General features: G+C 40.6%; 1 protein-coding gene across 1 annotated transcript in view; it reads left to right on the forward strand.

Moving 5' to 3' along the window:
• The first annotated feature begins 5,173 nt into the window (after positions 1-5,173).
• ADARB2 (adenosine deaminase RNA specific B2 (inactive)) overlaps positions 5,174-20,234 on the forward strand; it is a 305,396-nt gene continuing 290,335 nt past the window's right edge. Inside the window, exon 1 of the mRNA XM_066200443.1 lies at positions 5,174-5,502. Coding sequence (XP_066056540.1) covers positions 5,403-5,502 — 100 coding nt within the window. The 5' untranslated portion in view covers positions 5,174-5,402. The remainder of the gene's footprint in view (positions 5,503-20,234) is intronic.

Raw genomic sequence — 20,234 nt, forward strand, 5'->3', positions numbered from 1 at the left:
AAAGAAACCTGTACAGGAACAAATGGGGGCCTTACAGAAGGTCTGTGAACAAGTTAATCTTGTATGAACAAATTGTCTATGACCAGTCTGGGCTGGGATTGAAATATCTGACAACAGAATGAGGTTTCAGACATCTCTGCTTTTGGAACATTTTCCTTCCATATTTTGGTTTAGTTTATTACAAATACTATTAAAATCAAAACTGTTTCTGCTGATGAGCTGTACCTCTACTCACCTCAAGAGTCAGAGCTGCTGAATTATGTTCTAGTATGCCCACACAAAGATCTTTGGGAATGTTTCGCTTTATCTCCAGTGACTGCTGCTGGTTTGTGTGGCATATTAGGGCTTACGAATTACAATGGTTTGCAGCCTTTGGCGTCTAGGTATTTTCCCCATTAAAAAGACTATTGTCTAAGCAGCTTTGAAATGTCTAGCTCATGTTCATCAGGGAGTTGGATGTCACCTATTGCTGGCATATTGCACTAAACCCCCATCAGACTACATATGAGGTCTTGGGGAAATTAGGGGTATAAAGGGAGCTTCTCCTGTGGGAGATGAAACTTGGCTGCTGTGGTTTTCCCACAGCAGAGAACACAGAATCCCAGATCCCTTCAGTTCTGTTGCAGTTTAGTGAGGGTGCAAATCCTTTTAGCATTGCCTTAACCTCCAGCTATGCAATACCACAGTGTTACCCAGCCTGGGATATCTCATGTGCAAGAATATGCAAAGCAGACAGGAGGACCAGTCTGCAGCGAGGCAGTTTTCTGACAAGCTTCATACACTGAATATGGATCCCTACCCTCATTGCTTCATCACCACCCTGTGATGTTTGGCCCCAAAGCTAAAGTGGTTTTTTGCTGCAAATAACCACACTGACAGCTCCTTGTAAGTAGGGCAAGAGTGGATTAGTGCAGGCATTTTGCGGCAGAAGGCTCTGGAGTCTCACCTGCACAGCCACACGATTGCATTCATGTCCTGCTTTAACGCCCTTGAGCATCTTTTATCTTCCAAATTCTAAGGGCTTTTTTTTTTTTTTCCTACCTCCACAGGCAGGGGAAGAAAAATCCAACAAAAACAGAATGGAGAGGAGAGGAGAAAAATAGATGGTGGCTACCGCATCCCTGTCCCCTCTCAGGAGCCTACAGGGCATGTCTGCTCCCAAGCAGTAAATTGCAAAAATCTCTACCATGGCCTGCTGCTTGCAGTATCCATAGCTCCTTAGGAAAGGGACAGTGCAGTTGCAAACTGTGGAATAAGGCAGCCAGATGGCCTCTTCTTCAAGGGTTTGTGTATACTCTGGGAAGTGCAGAGTCTGGAGCTTACCTCTCCCACTTGCTGTGCTGTTCAGCAGGACGCTTTTGCTCTGAGAGGAGCACCCCCTGCAAATGCTGCATCACTTGGAAGGGGCATTACCTGAGAGACCTTGGATGCTCAACATCATTTTCATATAAGCATTTCTGTATGTGCAATATAGCATTTAAACTGTTTCACCTGCAATTTTTGTATTATCACGTCACTGAAAATCAAGCTACTCTAAAATTTGAAAATCAGAGGGATAACAAAAAATGTTGATCTCATATTTATTCTACATCATCTAAATATGTTTGTACAGAAAAAGACTGTCCACCCATAATACCCATGGACCTAGTATTCAGATTTGTGTAACTTTCTCAAAGTTGCTCATCTGAAGTCCTCAGCTGAAGTAAGAGTGGACTGATTTTTCCCCTCATCCATTTTAATTTTTTTTCCTTTTCTGTTGATTACTAACTCTACACTATATTGCTTAGGCACGGAAATTTAAATGGTAATGCATAATTAAGGTGTGCAACCTGGCATCCAGCTTCACACACTCTTTCCCCGTCATACTCTCAAAGTCACCATCAGTCTTCCAGTTAATAAACTATTTGGACTGACCTTCAGCTCTCCTCTTTTGAGAGAATCTGGGTGAAGTGAATTGTCACAAATCCTGCAAAGCTTGGACTTCTTGCTTGGGTACCTCAAGCAGTGAGAGAGCCCTGTCTATCTCACAAGAACAGGACAGAGGTTTTTGATGTACTGGCTGGGATCAGTAGCTGTGATGGGTTCATAAGAGGAGTCACAGCTCCCAGACAGCACAGGGAAGAGGCATTTACATCAGGACTTGCACCTTAAACTCTCCTACCTAGCTGACTCACCTGGGCCTGAACAGGTGACTGTGCATTGGTATGATGCACATTTCTTCACAGGCTGTAAGTCAAGGTGTGTGAAGTTATCCCTTTAAAGCAGTCTGAATTTCTTCTGTTTGAAGCTAATAAAGAACAGTCTGAATTACTTCAGTTTGAAGGTAATAATCATAACCTCCACAGGTTGTTGGCCCATGGAGATGAAAAAATCCTAAGATGCTCTACTCAACAAAAAGGAGCTTGGAACACCACAAACAATCATTACTGGGGCACCGAGGAACAGCCATAACTTCTGTGGGATGATAAAACTGTCAAGTGCACTTGCTAATGGTGGACATAAGCACATAACTGAGAGAGATGGTGTTATTTTATAATTTAGCTTTTCCCCACCTCATTGATGCTGGTTTTGTATGTCCTAGTTTGAGTGTATTTCACTTCACCAAAGTGCTTGAAAACATGTACATGTTTTTCTGAGTAGAGAGACAGACCCAGTTGTGTGGGACTGGTAATTTTGCCTTCAAGTTAAAAAAGGCTGTTGAAACAGGGCACTTCACTGGGTGAAGAAGCCAACTCCTTCCATTGTGGGGAACAAGAGGAATAAGCACAACACATTTAAGGAATTTTACTGACCTTGTAGACAGTATAAAAAAACTCTGCCGTTCACACTTTCTTGAGGCCAAGGGGAAGCCTTTCACCAGCATGACTTCAGCTGTCTTTATGCCTTCTCCAGTCCTGAAACCAGCCTAGGAGGGAGCTACACCACCACCATAGATCCGTCATTGCTAATGCTGCTTTGCTGATACTTTCTTAGAACTGTGCCTAGAAATAAAAAGCAGTTCATGAATCTATTAGCACTGAATAATAGTTTCTAAGAATTGGTGGCTTTTCATGTTGGCTTGGTAGCATGACTTCTCTAGGGACTGGCAATGCCAGTCTGTCTTCTTAACATGTTAGATTCCAGCCACTTTGAGAGTATGTTAACAAAATATTATCAAAAATAAAGCCTTCAGAAAATTTAATGAGCTGAGCTTGAAGTCACTCCTAAAAATGAATTAATGTCCCAGGACACTCATTTTCCTTTTAATTGGATCTGGCTTCTCTTTCAGATCCATAATGGAGAGAACACAGATTGGTACTGAAATACAGAAGACACTTTTCCAAATCTGGCTTCTAAACTAAGTGACTTAAATTCCAGACTGGTCAGAACTTCGATGCACAGTTGTACATGAAGTTGTGTTTCGCTGCAGCAGTTACTACTTCTCATACAACTACAAGTTCTTGCCACGTTAATAGATGAGAGTCAGCTCTGGTCAGAACAACAGAAATCAGAAGGAAAAGGGGAAAAAGGTTAAAGACTGAAGCTGAAAATAAAAAATACTGATTGCCTCTCTGTTTTCCTGCAGACAAGTTTTCATCCCTGAAATAGACAGAAGCACTTCAAAGAGATATTTACTTAAGCTATGTACCAGTTTGGGTGATGTGTATATTGTAAAAAAACTCTGCCAGTAACCTGTAAAAACTAAGGAAATAAGAACCTACTTTTATGCAGAGCTTCCTGAACTATATCTGACATTCAAGCATTGCAGGTCTGGATTCTCAGGCTCTCTTATTTTAGCTGTTGAAATGGGAGGGCAGTTTCCACCTAAGCTTTGTGCTGTGCCACATAGCTGAAAGTGAGGGTACTTAGGGCCTTCTTACCATATGCGACCTGCTTCATGGAGCATAGAGGGTCCAGGAGGTGACATCATCTTGGCACACCTGAGTTATCAATATCCTCGTTTAATGAGCACCTATAGAGACTTTTATGGAAGTGGTTTTGTTTATTTAATTTAGAAATCTGTAACGTGCAGCTCTGCCTCATCCAAAAATTACAGAGGCCTACATACCAGCCAAACACAGAGGGTTTCTAATAGCTGGGAGCGTTGCAGTGGAAGTGGTTAGCAGCAGGAGCCAGGTAACCTACATTCCAACAAGAGGAAGTTTTAGATTTAAAGGAGTTCTGATAAACAAGGGTTTGCTGTGCTACTTCAGCCAACTGCAAATGCAGTAGGCACTAATGATGACATTTATTATTTAACATAATTTTTCTTGATATTCTTCCATTTTCCAGTCACCACCTAGGTTTCCAGATACGTGTTTTTAAATGAGATTATACGTAAGGACAATAGAGCATAGAAGCAGTAGGTCTCTCGTAACTTAAAGCTTATCTGTTGTGTACCCTGGCTTTTTGTAACGAACATGTAATGCTTTGTAGTCAAGCTTTTCAGAGGATTGCTGTTGTCATCTTTCCTCTCTGTTAAAGCCCCTCTGCTCCCGACACTTTAATTGCACAGTTCCCTAAATGAGGCACTGCAGAGTGTTAATGTGTGAGCCTGAGCGACAACACACTCCTCTTTTCACAGAGCTTTTGCCCTTGATCGTGAATGTAACAGAGCACGTACCTTAAAAATAACTGGAGATTCAAGGGGAATCGCTACACTTACCCTCTTGCATAAGGTTTGTTGACACTGGGATCCTTCAACAGTAACTCATATTCTTTCACTGGGAATACCAAGCATCGCAATTAGTGAACTAGTTGATAACTGCGTGGTTGGGGAGGACAGCAGAGGCATTTCTTTCTCTGTATGTGGAAGCGGAGTGTTCAGTGTCCACATGGTCTAAAGCAGACAAAAAAAAAAAAAAAAAAAAAAAAGGCTTGAAATCCTCCCTGCAGCCTCCCTTCTTGCGAGCTGCCCCTCCGGCTTCTCCAAGACAAGGCGGCAGGATGTTTTTATTCCCTACGGGGCCATTCTCCCTGGCTTTCTCCCGGGAGCCGGGCACAGCCGGCAGCCCCGCGGGAGCGGAGTTTGGGGGCGAGGGCTGGCGGAGCTGATGTCAGCGCCGGGCGGCGGGAGCGATTGGGCTGCAGGAGACTTTGCAGCAGCAAATCCGCCCCCCTCGCCCCCCCACCCCCACCCCCGCACCATCGGCTTCAAAGCGGCCGGAGCCCAGCAACTCGCAGAGGTGCAAAAAGTGGGCGCGGGGTCGGCAGAGCGGCGGCGGCGCCCCCGGGCATCGCCCCGGCCGGGCCCGGCACGTCGGGGCGGAGGCGCGACCCTTGTGCGGCGAGCGGAGCCCGGGCACAGCCCCGGCACACCCCGCCGGCCCGACCCACCGCCCTATAAAAGCCGCCTCCAGAACGAGGAGAAACTCCGCGGGAGGAGAGCACGTTGACGCGGCGTTGCTGGCTGAGGTGCCGGTATGACATCCGTCCTGGGCAGCGGCAGGGCGTCGGGAGGGCCGAGCGGGCAGCTGAGATGCAAGTCCAAGAGGAGGAGGAGGAGGAGATCAAAGAGGAAAGGTAAGAAAGATGTAATTTTCTCGTTGTTTTCTTTTCCCACTCTGTCCGCCTGCCACCTGCACGGCACCGCTGGCAGCTCTATTGTCAGCGCCCGGCGCTCGCCGGCATCAGCCCCGCGCTGCCCCGACGGCCGGGGCGGGCCGGGCGGTGCCTTGCTCGGGGCCAGCCGGGGACGGCAGCGGCCGCCGCTGTCCCCGCGGCCGGGCACAGCTCGCTGCCATCCCTGCGTTATGCCGGGCCGAGGCTGTACCCACGGGGGTGGGCTCGGCGGGCCCCGTCCGGGGCAGCGCGGTGCAGCGGGGCCGTCCCGGGGCTCCGGCAGCCCCGGCCGGGCGCGGTGCCCTCCGCCTCCCGCCGCGGCCCGGCGCCCGGCCGTGCCCCCGGGCAGGAGGTGCCGCTGCCTGGGCGGAGCGGGGCGCGGAGGCCCCCGGGGCTGTCGCGCCCTCCAAACTACCGCTTCTCTCCTTCTCTAGACGAGGTGCGCCAAGTTTTTCTGTTTCGGTGCTGTTCGCAGTTCGTGAGCGAGCCCTGCTTAGGAAGGCGCTAATTGCCGTAAGCAGGAAAAGTGAAGCTACAGGATGTCATTGCGAACAGGGAATATGCCCTAGATAACAGCTCTTCGCGAGGCTGTCTTGCTTTCTCCTGTAGAGGGGATGACATACTACCGCCTGATTTTTGATGTTTTGCCTGAAAAAGACGAAGTTAACTGGCTGTGAGCAGTTTAAAGTAAAATAAACTGATACGAGGAGCAGAGTGCCAGAGATGCCCAGCTGCAAGGCATTCAACTGCAGAGATACGAAGTCCGAGTGTTTATCCAAGCAGTAAATATAATCTAACGTGTAATTATGATCTCTATGTGGTACTCACACAAGTTTTAGTTAGCTAGCACTCAAGCTGATGCTCTGGATACGCTGTTTCTCCTTCCGATTCTAGAAAACCTAATTTATAGGTGCCATTAGCTAAGTGTTTCTTAATTATTGATTATGTTGAAGTCAGTAAGTGCAGTATTTGATAACTTTTTAGAAAAGTGTCAAAACAGCTTTTGTATAGTAGCTGGTGAAAACGGGCCAAATGCTAGGCTGTGTCATTTGATTGTCAATATTTTTGCTTTCATCTGTTAACTCCCTATATTCAAAATCATAATAACAAATAGTGGCCTGCACACAAGTAGAAACAACAGACATGCAGATATATCAGGACTTCGAATAAGTGTGCAACCTCAACTTGTTACTCTGGGTTTTTAGCAGGTTAAAACACCTGGTGAGAAAGGCTGCCTTTTACTTGGCATTACACAATAAATTTTAAAACTCTCAGAAAGGAGCGCTTGCATACTCAGTTCCTTTTAAATTTCCCTGTAATCAAGTTGTGCTCTGCAGACTTCTTTATGCTGATTTGTTCTAGCAAAACTACTTTTCTACGGAATTGCAAACTTAGCCTAGCTTTAGTGACCTGTACTTGGCCAGGAGAAAAGAGTAAACCATTAATCTATGCAACGGAGGAAAAGTACTGGGTTTAATTTTGTTTTTAAGAGCAGACAAAAGTTAGGGTCTTCCAATAAGACTTTTCTGATACATCCTTTTTTGCTTTGTTTTGCCGAAACAGGGTGGAAGTTGAATGTCTTAAAAAAAAACAAACATGAAAACTTGCTCAACAGTAACTTGGTAGCTGACAGCTATTTGCAGAATGCACAGCTGGAGGTGGATGGCATTCTAGAAAGTGCTTAACTGACCAACATCAATAAGAATGTGCACTTGAAGTGTTCATTTTTTATTCTTCCAAATGTGCTATTTGTAACCACTTTGCAAATAATGTAGTTGGTTAGTATACTAATTACAGACTCATGTTTGTTCGTATGATTTTGTTTTTCCTTTCTTTGTAATCACAGTATACATTCATGAAAACACACATTCCTATAAAATCATGTGGGCCAAAAAATTCCTGTAACTTAAGGCATGCCCTGTATAAAACCTGTTGGATTTTACTATTATGCTGTTTTATTTAGTGGCTTTTTTTTTGTTATTATTATTTTTATGGTATCTCATAAGCAGGGATTGCTTAACAAACAGACTATTCAGGAAACTAGTCAAGAAAATGTTTATCGGGCAATCAAACTACTATTTTTTAATGAGAATTATTGTGGACTCCACTATTTTGCAGGTTTGATCTGTTTAAAAGGTTATGAGGAATTCTTTGCAGAGAGGTAGACCAAAGACACTTGCTTTTAGCTATTCTCCAACACATATGTTGTTGTTTATAGCAGGAATGCTTTTAGTAGCTGCTTTAAAGTATGTAACCTAGTCACATATGTTTACACATATGTGACACATCACATACACAGTGATACCTATGAACACGAGTAGGCAAAAGAAATTCACTAAAGTCTTACATTTAAATTCAGTATTAGACAAAGTAAGGAACTGAATTTATCTGTCACATCCCCACTCCTTAAGGATATGGACTCAACAAATTATTTATGCAGCTTACTATATTTTATTACATATGTTACGTGTGAGCTGTGCTTAAAACCAGATTGAGACATTGCCTAATAGAATATCTAGGAATGTACAGCAGTAGAAACAATTATTATTCTCTATTTAATAGTGTTGCTTATCCCCTCTGTTTTACTTTCCATGTTTTCAGTCATGTTTTTGCGCTGGTTAGTGTGAATTACAAATTTGTGTGCATGGATATAGCACTTCACTCCATTTCTTTTATACCTGGATGCTGTTTTAGGAGTTTCCTGGGGGCAGAAAGCAAGTTCAAGCGAGGAAAGCAAACAGCATTCTCTGAATAGCTGAATTTCCTTGTGCATTTGTCCTAAAAAAAAAACAAAAAAAAAAAAACAAAAAAAAAAAAAAAAAAAAAAAAAAAACCACATGCAGTAAGAGTCAGAGAGGGAATTTCCATACATGCAAATCGAGCACTGAAAAGTTTAGTACACTGAAAATTATTCCAGTGTTCAATATCATCATCCAGTAATTAATTTGCTTCCATCTTATTTTCATGCTTATGAAATCTAGCATCCCTTTCAGTAAGAAGATCCTGCCTTAACAATAAATATGCAATGAATATCATATTGCAAACATAGATAGATATACAGAGTGATTTTATTCAGTTTTACACTCTAATGCAGAATGTGCGGTAAAAAGTTAAAATGTGGATATTTAGACCTATTTGTTAAATTGGTATAGGTAGAAATATTTTCATTGTCATTTAGAACAGTATGATAACTCCCAGTGGGAAGTAAATATCTTAATTTTTCAAAGATGTAATGAAAAATAAATATGGATGCTTGACAGATTTTCTGCATACTAATTTGATATGGCAGCAGCAATAGATATTTTGTGTTTGCCTTTCTATTTGCTTGGTTTTGAGTTGTTGGGTCTGTTTAAAATGACCAGAGGAGAGAAAACTATGCCTATTGATTTAGAGAAATCCATTTAAAATTTTAGGGGTTTATAGGCAATTACTGTGTTTGTTGGTTCCTGTGTTTTCTTAGGGCTCTGGAATATGACAGAGTACTGGGCAGAACTCAGCACAACGGCCTCAGCAGAGCTTATGCCCATTTCATAGCCTGTGGTATAGATTTTGAGAAGAAGGCTTGTTTTCCCAGATAAGTCATTACAAGTAGACCAAACAAAAGCAGAGTTGCCATTTACTGATAATACTAAAAAGGCCACACTTCAGCAGCCTCCAGCAACTGCTTAGGAATCAACACACAGAAAGTAAGTATGAAATAGGGGATTGGATAGATAACCCTTCCGAGTTATTTTCCAGTATAAGACAACAAATAAGCCACATTATTTGCAATGCCATTTATAGGGCTACTGAGTGAAGTTAATTACTGGAAGCAGGAGGGCATCAGGTATCCCTGATGTGGTAGAAAGCCATGGCCAGAGTCACTGCTGCTACAATGGGACATGAAATAATAGTTGACAGAATAAACTAAATAAGGGTAGCAAGTGGGTGAGAGAGGCAAAATGATTGTGAAATGAAATTCCATGAAAAATTAATGAAATAGAAAGATTGTGCTGAAGATGAAGGGAGGAAACCAGCTTGGTTCTTCATCATCCTGCAATGCCAAAGTAATAAATGAGCGTGTTTCATCTTGGCGAGGTTCAGGGACACAACTCCTTCCCCACAAAAGGATTGTGTTGTGCTTCACGATGTGTTCCGCTTATCTCGTGCCCTGACAGCTCGAGAGGAAGGGAATGGATCTGGTGATAACATTAAATTGATTAAACCTTTATCCATCATCTAATTTGGTCACTTTCTTTTTTCTTTTCTTTTTTACTCTTACCTCCAATTTCTAGTGATCCGTGTAATGACAGCAATTTGAGATAGCATCAAGGACATTAGCTACGATGACTGAACTTAAATTTAGAATAAAAATATGGGATTCATGAGTCCATATCTAAATAGCAGATGATTAGGTTATAGCAGAGTTGTAACTTCCTTGCAACAGCATGTAATTGTGAGGACAATGGAATGGTGTATTTTACTTTCAAAGAGAACAGCATGTAATTGTGAGGACAATGGAATGGTGTATTTTACTTTCAAAGAGAACAAAATACTTCAACTTTATCTCGAAGTATTAATTATGTAAGTAGAAAAATCACTGGTGTAAACGCTGACCACGTCTTACATTAGCAATAACACATATTGTAATGCTTACCTTTCTGAACACAGATTATTGTCAGATATTTTTCTTTCCTCAGTTGCAATACACAGGCATATAAAGCTAGTGGCAAAGAATCCTACTGTTGGAAATCACTTCATACTGCTTAAAATTTTGTAGCTTCTTGGTGACTTGCGTAGGAAAATTCTCCCATGAGGTGAGAGCTTTGCTTACAAGTTCCAGTATAAGTGATATTAATGGAGTTTTTTTTTAAATACTTAAAGGTAGCCCTTTCTGAAGTGATACCCTACAAATGGGAAATGCTGCACTAAAAATTAAAGGTCAGATGAAATTGCCTTGTGAAATACCAAAGTTACTAACCGTCTGTGCAAACTGTATTCTTAGGTTCCCTTAATGCCTTATAGTTTAGCAAATCTCAAAAAAAAGAGCATGAGGATATCTGTCTGATCTCTGTTAATTGTACTACTTTTGAATTACTGCTGGCCAATATTGTAAAGGTTTTGCGAGTCGTAATGAACCTGAATTGATCCCTGTGTTTACAGCTAACTATCTCTACAACCTTTCAGGCAGTTTACCGTTTTTTCCGTGTAAGTGATTAGTTATCCAGACAAAAAAGGTTGATATGCATCAGTAGATAGATCATTCTCAAGGCATCTGTGATGAACTTGACATCTGCTGTGTAAAACAGCTTGTTTTGCCTGCAAATTATGTAAGTTCCGATGCTAAAACGAAGCGCTTACCTTTCTGCTGTGGCTGACCTTTGTTCCCCGCTGTAGGAATTTGAAACGAAGCAGACAACCTGGAGGAGTTTTAACAGCATATTGTGATATAGAACATATTAAAAAGACTGCTTTGTTAACCGTCAGAAGCAGCTTGTCAACCCATACTAATAGGCAACTCTCCCTGAGTCACAAAATAGCCAGATTTTATGCTTTAACAGAAAGCATTAAATGGATAGAGTTATTGTTGTTCAATCAGTCTCGAATTTCTTGCTTCTTACAGCAGATTTTAAATATGAGGATGTATTTTTGGAGCCTGAATTAAAAATACACACTCCGGACTAAGGACTGGACATTGCCATGGCTGGTTTAATGAAAATCTCTGCTAAGCAAAGCGTGATAACAAGGGAAGCACGAAGCAGGGCAGAGTGCGTAAAGAGCAGGATGGCTAATATTGAAAATATTACCATGACATTAATGAATGAAAGATGTATTTTCACTGAGTATATTCTGTTTCGTTCTGGCTGTTCTAGCTCCCAAATGTGTACTCGAAATAGTGGGGATTCAGAGACATATGGCAAAAGGGATTAGAGATGTGTAAAATTTCGGTAGAAGAAAATTGATAAGATTTATATTGTTTACTTTGGAGATAAACATAAGAAAGGATACAGTAAAATCATATTAAAGAAGAAAGAATATTAAAAAAGTAAACAGGCTATCCTAATTTATTCCTGATTTTTTTATTTACTGAGACAGGGGCCTTTAAGGAAGGAAAATTTCAGCATGTGTAATAGGAGTGGAAGGACTTTCTCTGTTGAGACTGTGCGTAGCTGGCCTGGGAAATTTGTTCATTCAAGGTATGGAAAAACAAAACTTATCTGTATGGAGTTTGAGGTATTTGATTAGCTCAGCTGAGACTTGCGCTACTAAGTTTGATGCTCAATTCAGTGACTGTAGGCTTTGGCTTTGGGTAGGATACATTAAGAAGGATTACATTTTTTTTTAATATGAGATGTGAATCCTCTTTTTCAGGAAATTATCTGACTCCTGACTTGCTTGGATTAAGTGGAAAGGTGATTTGTAGGCAGTTTAATCGCTCCTGCTCCCTGTGAGGCTTTTTGCACTCTCCCGTTTCCCCAGCTGAGGCCGTGGCAGCGGCTCAGGAGGTGACTTTCTGCTCGGCTTCGCGGCGATGGTGACGCGCATCCCTCTGCCCTGTGCCTCCCAAAACCAGCAACAACCCTGGGAGGAGGGCAGGCACATTTCCCTGGAATATTCCTCACAGCCTCTTAAGTCTCTTTCCTCTCTGTTCCCACTCAACGCCCTTCATGGTATATATAAAAAATAGACCGAAATTGAGACTGATTCCTAGTCTCTTACTTTGATTATGAAATGAGGTTAGGATGGTTACAGTAAAAATTAATTCACCCCACCCATTTCTTATTCTCTTGAAAAATATAAATAAAAGGGTAGAACAAAAGGGGGTGAAAACAAATTTTAGAAACAGATGATTTGTTAAGAAGAAAACCCCTAAAGTACTGGGATGACTGCTGGTGCATCGTCATCAGATGAATATTGTGTCATAGGGGATTATTACCCCTGCAAGCTAATCTGTGTTTTTGAAAGTGTTTCTGCTGGGTTCAGGTTTGGTCTCAGTGCTAAACCAACTACTGTGTCTGATTTTGGAGCTGTGCCACTTGTGAGTGCTGTTTTCTGAAACCTGCACTACATGCTGGTGGCATTTTTTGTGCAAGTCTGGAATGAGGAACAAACAATAAGTACATCTCAGCAAAATACTTCGTGATAAAGTGTGAAATTTTTTTCCCCCATTTTTTTGTTCCTTGCAAGAGAAATGGTGCTCAGAATTATTAACAGAATCACCTTTCTCTAAATGCTAATGAAACATCAGCGTGAAGAGTCAAAGCTGCTGGGAAGTGTGGGAAGAAATTGGTAGAATTTGACAGATATTTTGTCTCCATCTTCTTAGGGATTTACACACAACTGATTTTATGCACTTGCTTGCTTCTTGCCACTTCTCAGAGACTATGAAATGGCTAGTTATTCCTTAAAAAGTGGGATTTAACAAATGTAAAATGATGGCTTTCAAGCCAGCTGTAATAATGTGTTACCTTTGTATAAGGCCTAATTCTGCTGTCCCTACTCAGAGTAAAATTGAAATTGAAACTTCTCAGAATCAGTCAGAGCGGCAGGACTGTGTTTCTATGTACATTTATGTCTATGCCTTAATATATGGGTACATATATACATTTTTGTGTGAAATATGGTTGCCCAGCTGTATGAAGAGAATGACTGTAATAAACTCAGGTTATATTAGACATAGGGTCTTAAAGCCTGTAGAGTTCAAATTATATGAAGAATTTTTATATTCCATTGAATTATTTTGTTTAGTGATATAAAAATAAAATATTCCTTTATCATTTGTGTTTATTTGCATTCATCCATCCATCTAGACTGTATGAATTTGTAATTTTAAAAATAGATGTATAAAAATTCGCAGGTTTTGTGTGTGATCTTTATGCAATAACAGTCATCTTACAGACAAATCACTAAGACACAACTGCACAAGAATTATGATTTTTTTTAAGTGAGAAATAAAGAAATGAAAGACACTTCTTATAAGCCAGATTTTTTAGTATATTTCTGTGTTACATTTGTATAGGTATGTTTTTTGAGTAGCAAAGTAATTCAGCATGATGAAGACAGGTGTGTATGCAGGAACCTGTAATACTCATGTCAGGAAACCCCAAACCTTTACCAGAAAGGTGGATTTGTTCTTTAGTTCCTTTGTGTGCTGATCTTTCTCCAGCTGAATCCTACAGAAGGACCAACAGAGCAGACGCCAACTTTGAGCTCGTGCTCTATATTGCATCCATGCCAGCAGCCCTGCCACAAACCACCAGACAAAATGCCCAGGGCTTCTTGAACAAAACTTACCCAAAATTAACTTCCAGTAGCTGATTTCCAGGTTGTAATTTCCCTTCTTCCTGACAATCATGAATTGTTACTTACACGTCCATATAAATGGGGATCTTGGGAAGCAGGCTGTGGTGGTCGGCGGTGCCTCATTGTTGAGCAGCGCAGACAGTAATTAAATTGGAGCTCAGCTCTTGCTGCATGTGGATTTAGGAGTTTAAAAGAAACAGTACAAAAAGGGAATGTTCTTTAATACCACTGACTGCAGGTTTCTTCTACTTGCAAGTGCTTCAAAGATTATTGATTGACCTGTGTTTATAATTTATTTATGCTAAAGCATCTGATGCGTGTCTGTTGTAAAATCTGTTGTTTCTAAAATCAAGATACTTGACTTGTTTGCGATTCACATTTATAATGATCAGTTTTTACAGTTGTGGAACAGAGAATTGCTTTAACTGGTGCTGTGCCCATGAAGAGGACTTTTTGTTCCTTTAACTGGAATCCATAAGCACAAGACATTTGAGGCTGTGGTTTTTTGGTGGGTTTTTGTGGTTGGTTTTTTTTTTTTTTCAAATAAAACTTTTACTGTGCAAATCCTTTAAATTTTCTACACAAGAAGAGGGAATATACAGGAGTGTTCAAGGATAAAAGTGAAGCATTTCAGTTCTGCCAGAACAAGTCAAAAGCTGGTCTTTCTAGGTTAACTTGTACCTTCTTATATTCTTTTAAAAGGAGACTTTATCTCTGCATTCATTAAAAAAAAAAATTGAAGTCTTCTCATGTTACAGCACAAGGTGTAAACTTCAAGGTAAAAATGGGCAGTAAGTTACTAACAGGACCAGTTACCAGAAGATGGTTATTAGGTGTCAAAAAACCACTGGAGATTTAAAAGTATATACAGTTTTTGAGAAGTCAGAAATGAAACAATCTTTTGCAGTTAGAAGTCTGGTTTGTAACAGAAGTAGTGTAACAGAACACTGCTTTATAGACTGGTTAACCCAGGCACATTTTTAAGCAAGTGATACATTCTGCTTAAATGTAGTAAGAAGCCGTAGACAAAGATATTCTGTCAGATTTTCCTGAAGGCTAACTCTGAATTCCTTATTAAATTTGTGCTTTTATGATGTAAGGCACATTGGACTATTTTCCCCTGACAATGGTAAGATCATCCTTCTCTTCAGATAGTTCCAACTCGTCCCAGACAGCAAGGATTCTTATTGCCCAGAGTTAATAAAAATGCATCAGTGTAATCATGCTAGGTACATGCTCAAATTACTTGTGGAAAGTTATTAACTCTCGCAGGCAGACAGGCCATATTCGCCCAGTTTCCGAGAGGGAAGTTGAGTCCGACCAGTTAATCTGTTGCAAAATTAATTAGTAAGAGGGAGGAATGCAGGAATCTGTCGCTCCGCTTCGAAGTGTCCAAGGAATCTGGCTGGGGTTTGTACCGATCCTCGCCGTGGCTGTGTCACAGCTGTAGCTGGATCTCACGGGTTTGTCGCTGTGTCACTGTCACTGTGTGACCCGGCAGGCAGTCCCTCGTTCCCAGGTGAGGCTGTGCCAGGCGGAGTGCCGGACTGGAGCTGGCAGGAGCAGGTAATCCCTGCCTGCAGGGCAGCCTGAGCTGGGCATGGCAGAGCAGTTCCGCCCGCCGGGCTGGGAAAGGAGAGGGCTTTGTGTTTGCTTATCTATTGGGTCTGTAAACAAAGGCGTGGGATCTGCTTCTCCTGTGGTGTTAAATCACATTTGCTCTTCAGCTTCTGGAGGGCTTTCGATTTCTCTCAGAATGGCTTTTTATAGGTGCTGAGGGTGAAGTGTCTATGTGGCAAAGTTTACATTTGTAAGGCAACTCTTTCTTCAGTATTGAGCTGCACATTGCAGACGAGTCTGCAGAAAAACCACAATTTTTTTGTAATAGACATTACCTCCTTCAGATGCTGCAAGAATTTGCTTATGGAATCCATTGAAACTGTTACAGATGCATTTTTTTCAATGAGATTTATCATTTTAGGTTTAATTTCACAAGGATTAAATACTAATTTCTAAATTTCATCACTTTCATTTCCATTAAAAATCATAATAACAGTCCCTACATTTATACCTTGCCTCTAGTTCATCAATTTAGTTTATGCACAAGCTCTTCAGAAGACCAAAAGATCATTCCACTTTAGCTAAAACCACTCTAAATTCACTCTAGTCCTTAACAATAATTCTTTGACTAAAGTGTGGCAGGTACATCTTAAGATGAAAAAAGAACCAAGCACTCATTTCTGAGTCCAGAAAAGTAATTTATAAAGTTAAAAAAAAATTAAAAATCTATTCCTCATGCATTATTATCTTAATTTTTCCTCAAAATAATTGTCTCTGAAATTAACTGAAACCAAGCAGCAACAAATTACACTGGTTTGGGTGTTGCAGACTGCTGTCTTAACAGGAGACACTACAGAAGGTATCACAATAATCACAAATTTTCTAAAAAATCGCTCCTAAAATAAAAGCGTATGTAACCCTGAAAATCCACGTATTAGCAGTTTTTCAGTTTGTTTCTTATTTAACAAAACACCCATCTCTTTCCTCCCCTTCTTTTTACTATCTTACTTCCCTTGTTTATATCCTCTCCTACTGAAGCAGCTGCTATTCATACAAATTATGAAAAGGAAAGTATGTATGAGATTGGTGCCTGGAGAGGACCAATAAATCATCAAAGGTCTTTGGGGTAACATATGGCCTTGGTTCAGCAAAATCACTTCTTCAGTCATTCCACTGCTGCTCAGAAAAGCAGTAAATAATAAGTAACAAGATCTGCGTACAAATGTGCTGGTGCTTAGGTTTTTTCATGGAATCAGAGACTGGATAAGAAGTTACTATTATTTTCTTATATAATAAATTCATAATGCACCTTCTTACAGCATATATTTCTTAGAGCTTGTTCTGTTCTAGCATATCTAAAGTGGTCTTGCTACCAGTTCCTGAGCTGAGTAGATGTTTCTCTGACACTGGCATGTAAAGTTGGTTCCTGTGCTGTTTAGGCAGAAAAGGGAGAAGCAAAAAGTCAAGATAAGAGGCTGAGACTATTCTTTTAATGGCCATTATATCTAAAGCAATGTGTGCATCATAGGTGGGCAGTTGATTGGCAAGAGTGGCTTGTTAATCTTGGTTAATTTTACAGATCTTGTTGATCTTGGTTTCCAGTACCTTTCCCGTTGTTGGCTTGCCCCAAACCATTCTGCTGCCCCTGCTGGTGCCAGGCACAGCCCTGCCTGCACGCGCAGTCAGGCACGGCCCTTGTGCAGGCAGGCAGCTGCATTTCCATCAGTCATTTCCCCGGGCCCCAACAGGTGTAAGTGAGTTGGCACGTTGGAGAAGAGATGGAGACTGACAGAAACCCCCTTGGTGAAAAGAGACTTCTCAGCCATGGTCAGCTCAGGCCGTGCAGGGCGGTGCAGTACAGGTGAGCAGGCACACGGGGGATGTGATGCTCTCAGCACAGCTTGGGCCAAAAGCATAACTTAAGGGTAGCACAAAAACATCTCCCTGACCAAATGTAGGAAACTGTTTCCATCAGCCCTTTCTAGCAGACAGCTTGTCTTTGCTGAATGTTGACAACATATTATATAAATTTCCCTGCAACAGCTTGTTTCAGAAACTTTCCCCAGTAATATAGATTAAGATAGAATTTGTTTTGACTGCTGTAATGCATATTCATTAGATAAAAGCCCAGACAATTACTATGATAGTTTCACTAACAGGTGGAGCATGTTTTAGGATTTGTTGGGCGTGGGATTTGCTGGAATAATCTCAGACAAATTTGAGGGATTATTTTTGTGATGAAAATAATTTTGTATGAAAAGTGAGAACGTAAGCAGATTTGAAGGTGATTTCATTATGTTTTTACATTAGTTTGCTCTTACAATTTTAGATCTAGAATAAGTTCATACTTTGAACAAATGCAGGTCTCTCAGGGCAAGCAATAAACCATACAAATAAATGGTACCTTCATAATATAGCTTACAATTGCATAAATGGTAAACAAAGATATTTCTAACAGGATATCACTTTATTGTGTTCATGTTCCAAAACTAGAAGAGAACTATAAATTATTCTTTTTCTATCTTCACTTGTATCATATCCACTTTCATCCATGAAAGTCATAGATTAATTTCAGTTGAGTAGGTAATATTACAGCAAATATGCATGCATCAACGTTGTTGAAAAGTTGCAAACAAAAGTACAATTCCCTTTTTTGTTTCCACTAGAATAAAGAGAAAAATTGAGAGCAGAATCAAGATGAAGGTTGTAGGAACCTAATCCTACCCCATTACATAGGAATCAGGTTTTTTGGGGCGCACCAGGCTCTGCAGCTTATGGGACCTACATTCCAAAGGAGGTTCTCCTGTTGGCGGTGACACTGTCTTCAGCACAGATTGATCTTGGTGATAATTTTTATAGGGATTGGGGTCAAGATAACTGGCACTATCAGGAGTGGATCAAAATTAGTTTCATAAAGTAAAGAAGGAAGTTAAAACTGCACACTCAGGAAAGCACCTTAGTTCACCCCTACAGGACAGCATCAGACTTTAATGTTATAGGAGGTTTAAAAATACACTTGCCTAGCACAGAAGTTAGCAGTCTAGACTCCCCATCTGTTGAATGCCTTGTAAGTATCAGTAGCACTTCAATATCTGACTTAGGCAGAAATCATCATGTAAAAATTCTAATAATTTCTCTACACTGTTTTGTCACGAATGGAACTTCAAAGCTATGAATGCATATGTTTATATTCAATTTCTATTTATATATTTAAGCACAGACTCTCTAGTACTATGCATATTAATGTGCCAATATGTGCTCCAGCAATGCCCATATTAGTGTGCATTCTTATTTATGTAAAGGGCTGGACTCAGTGCAAGTTTTGTCCTAAGCTTCCTAAACTTAGATCCAACCCCGTATTTTTTTTTAAATAAACACTGGAACAAATTTCCAGGAATTCATTTAGTTCACAACATTGTCTTTTTGTTGTTGTAGTTGGATTTTAATTTTTAAGCACAAGTTTTTTAGAAGCTGCATCATTTTCAGCTGCTTGTGTACAGATGTTTCTGTGTTGACAGAGCTGCTTCCATGCTCCCTAACCATCCTCCTTTGTCTTTCTTTTTTTTCAGTGTGTTTTAATCATGCTCTCTAATCCCCCATACCATTATAACTGATTAATTAGCAAACCTTCACTTTCAGGCTCTGAATTTTTCTCTTAGGCTCAGACCATTTATAATCTCAGCTGAAAAGACAAGATTGAACATCTGCCTTGTATTTAATCTCTTTGCATCTTGTACCCATCATGATTATTGTTTGTTCTTTATTATAACTGGGGGGTTTAAGGGCGAAATGTTACATTCTGCATTATCTGGGCTCTTAGCCTGAAAATAAATCCATGCAGATGGGCTCTGAGTAAATACAGAAATCAAGGAGTCCACAACTTTGTGGGAGTTTTTTGTAGAATTTTGGACCTCAGGTGTCCATTTTTTTTCAAGAATCAGCTTAAAGAAACTGTGGATGGAAAAGACGATAGATGAATTGTTTCTTTTACAGAGGTTTCATCAGTTTGTATTTTCAAAATTTTCTTTGTCAGAAGAAATATACACATATTGTGTATAGAAATATACACATATTTCTATGTGGGATAGAAATATACACATATTTGTATACTTGCAATAAGTAAACAAATCCAACACTTTCATTCAGTAGTCAGATGCCAAGATTTGTGCTTTTCAGAAAATCCCATTAAGGGACCTGCAGCTGGCGACAGTAAAAAGACCATCCTCCTTTAGAAGCTCACGTCTGAGCTTCCCTCAATTCCTTGTCAAGATTTCCATGTGAAGCCTGTTTGCTCATAGCTTCTGCAGGGAGGAATTTTCCCTGCTGCACTTGCTTGCCTGGTTTTTTATATAGTTGGGGTTAAGATTTTGAGGGATTGAAGGGAGATCAAGTACCTGTTTGTCATTACCTATTTCCAGCTGGAAACCTTGGGATGGCAGGCTTTCTCTTCCCCCTCACTGACTCACAGCATGAAGAGATAGTGGAAATTTTCCCAACACATTGTACATTTGTCAGCACAGGTAGAAGAGTGGTGAATAAAATAATTTCTTTGCTCATCCCTCCTACTGTCCTAGTCACAATCTTAAACATCATGTAGCATCACACAGAGGAATTTTTTTTTTTTTTCTCCAAAAGGAACTGTCTCCAAGTGTCACATAATTTATGCAGAATTGAGTTTGCTCCTCCTTTCTGCTGCAGCTGATACTCACTTGTCATGTCCATCCAAAGGACTGTGTTGTCTTTGGCCCAAACTGGGCCATGGAATGTATTTAGGTTCTCCCATATATAATTTCTTATATTAATTAGATGGTGCCACCCAGCTGCTGGTGTCTCTTGCAAATTCACTTTTC

Source organism: Chamaea fasciata, unplaced genomic scaffold, assembly GCF_029207755.1.
Source record: "Chamaea fasciata isolate MVZ Bird 193981 ecotype frontalis unplaced genomic scaffold, bChaFas1.0.hap1 SCAF_1, whole genome shotgun sequence".
Taxonomy (NCBI): Eukaryota; Metazoa; Chordata; class Aves; order Passeriformes; family Sylviidae; genus Chamaea; species Chamaea fasciata.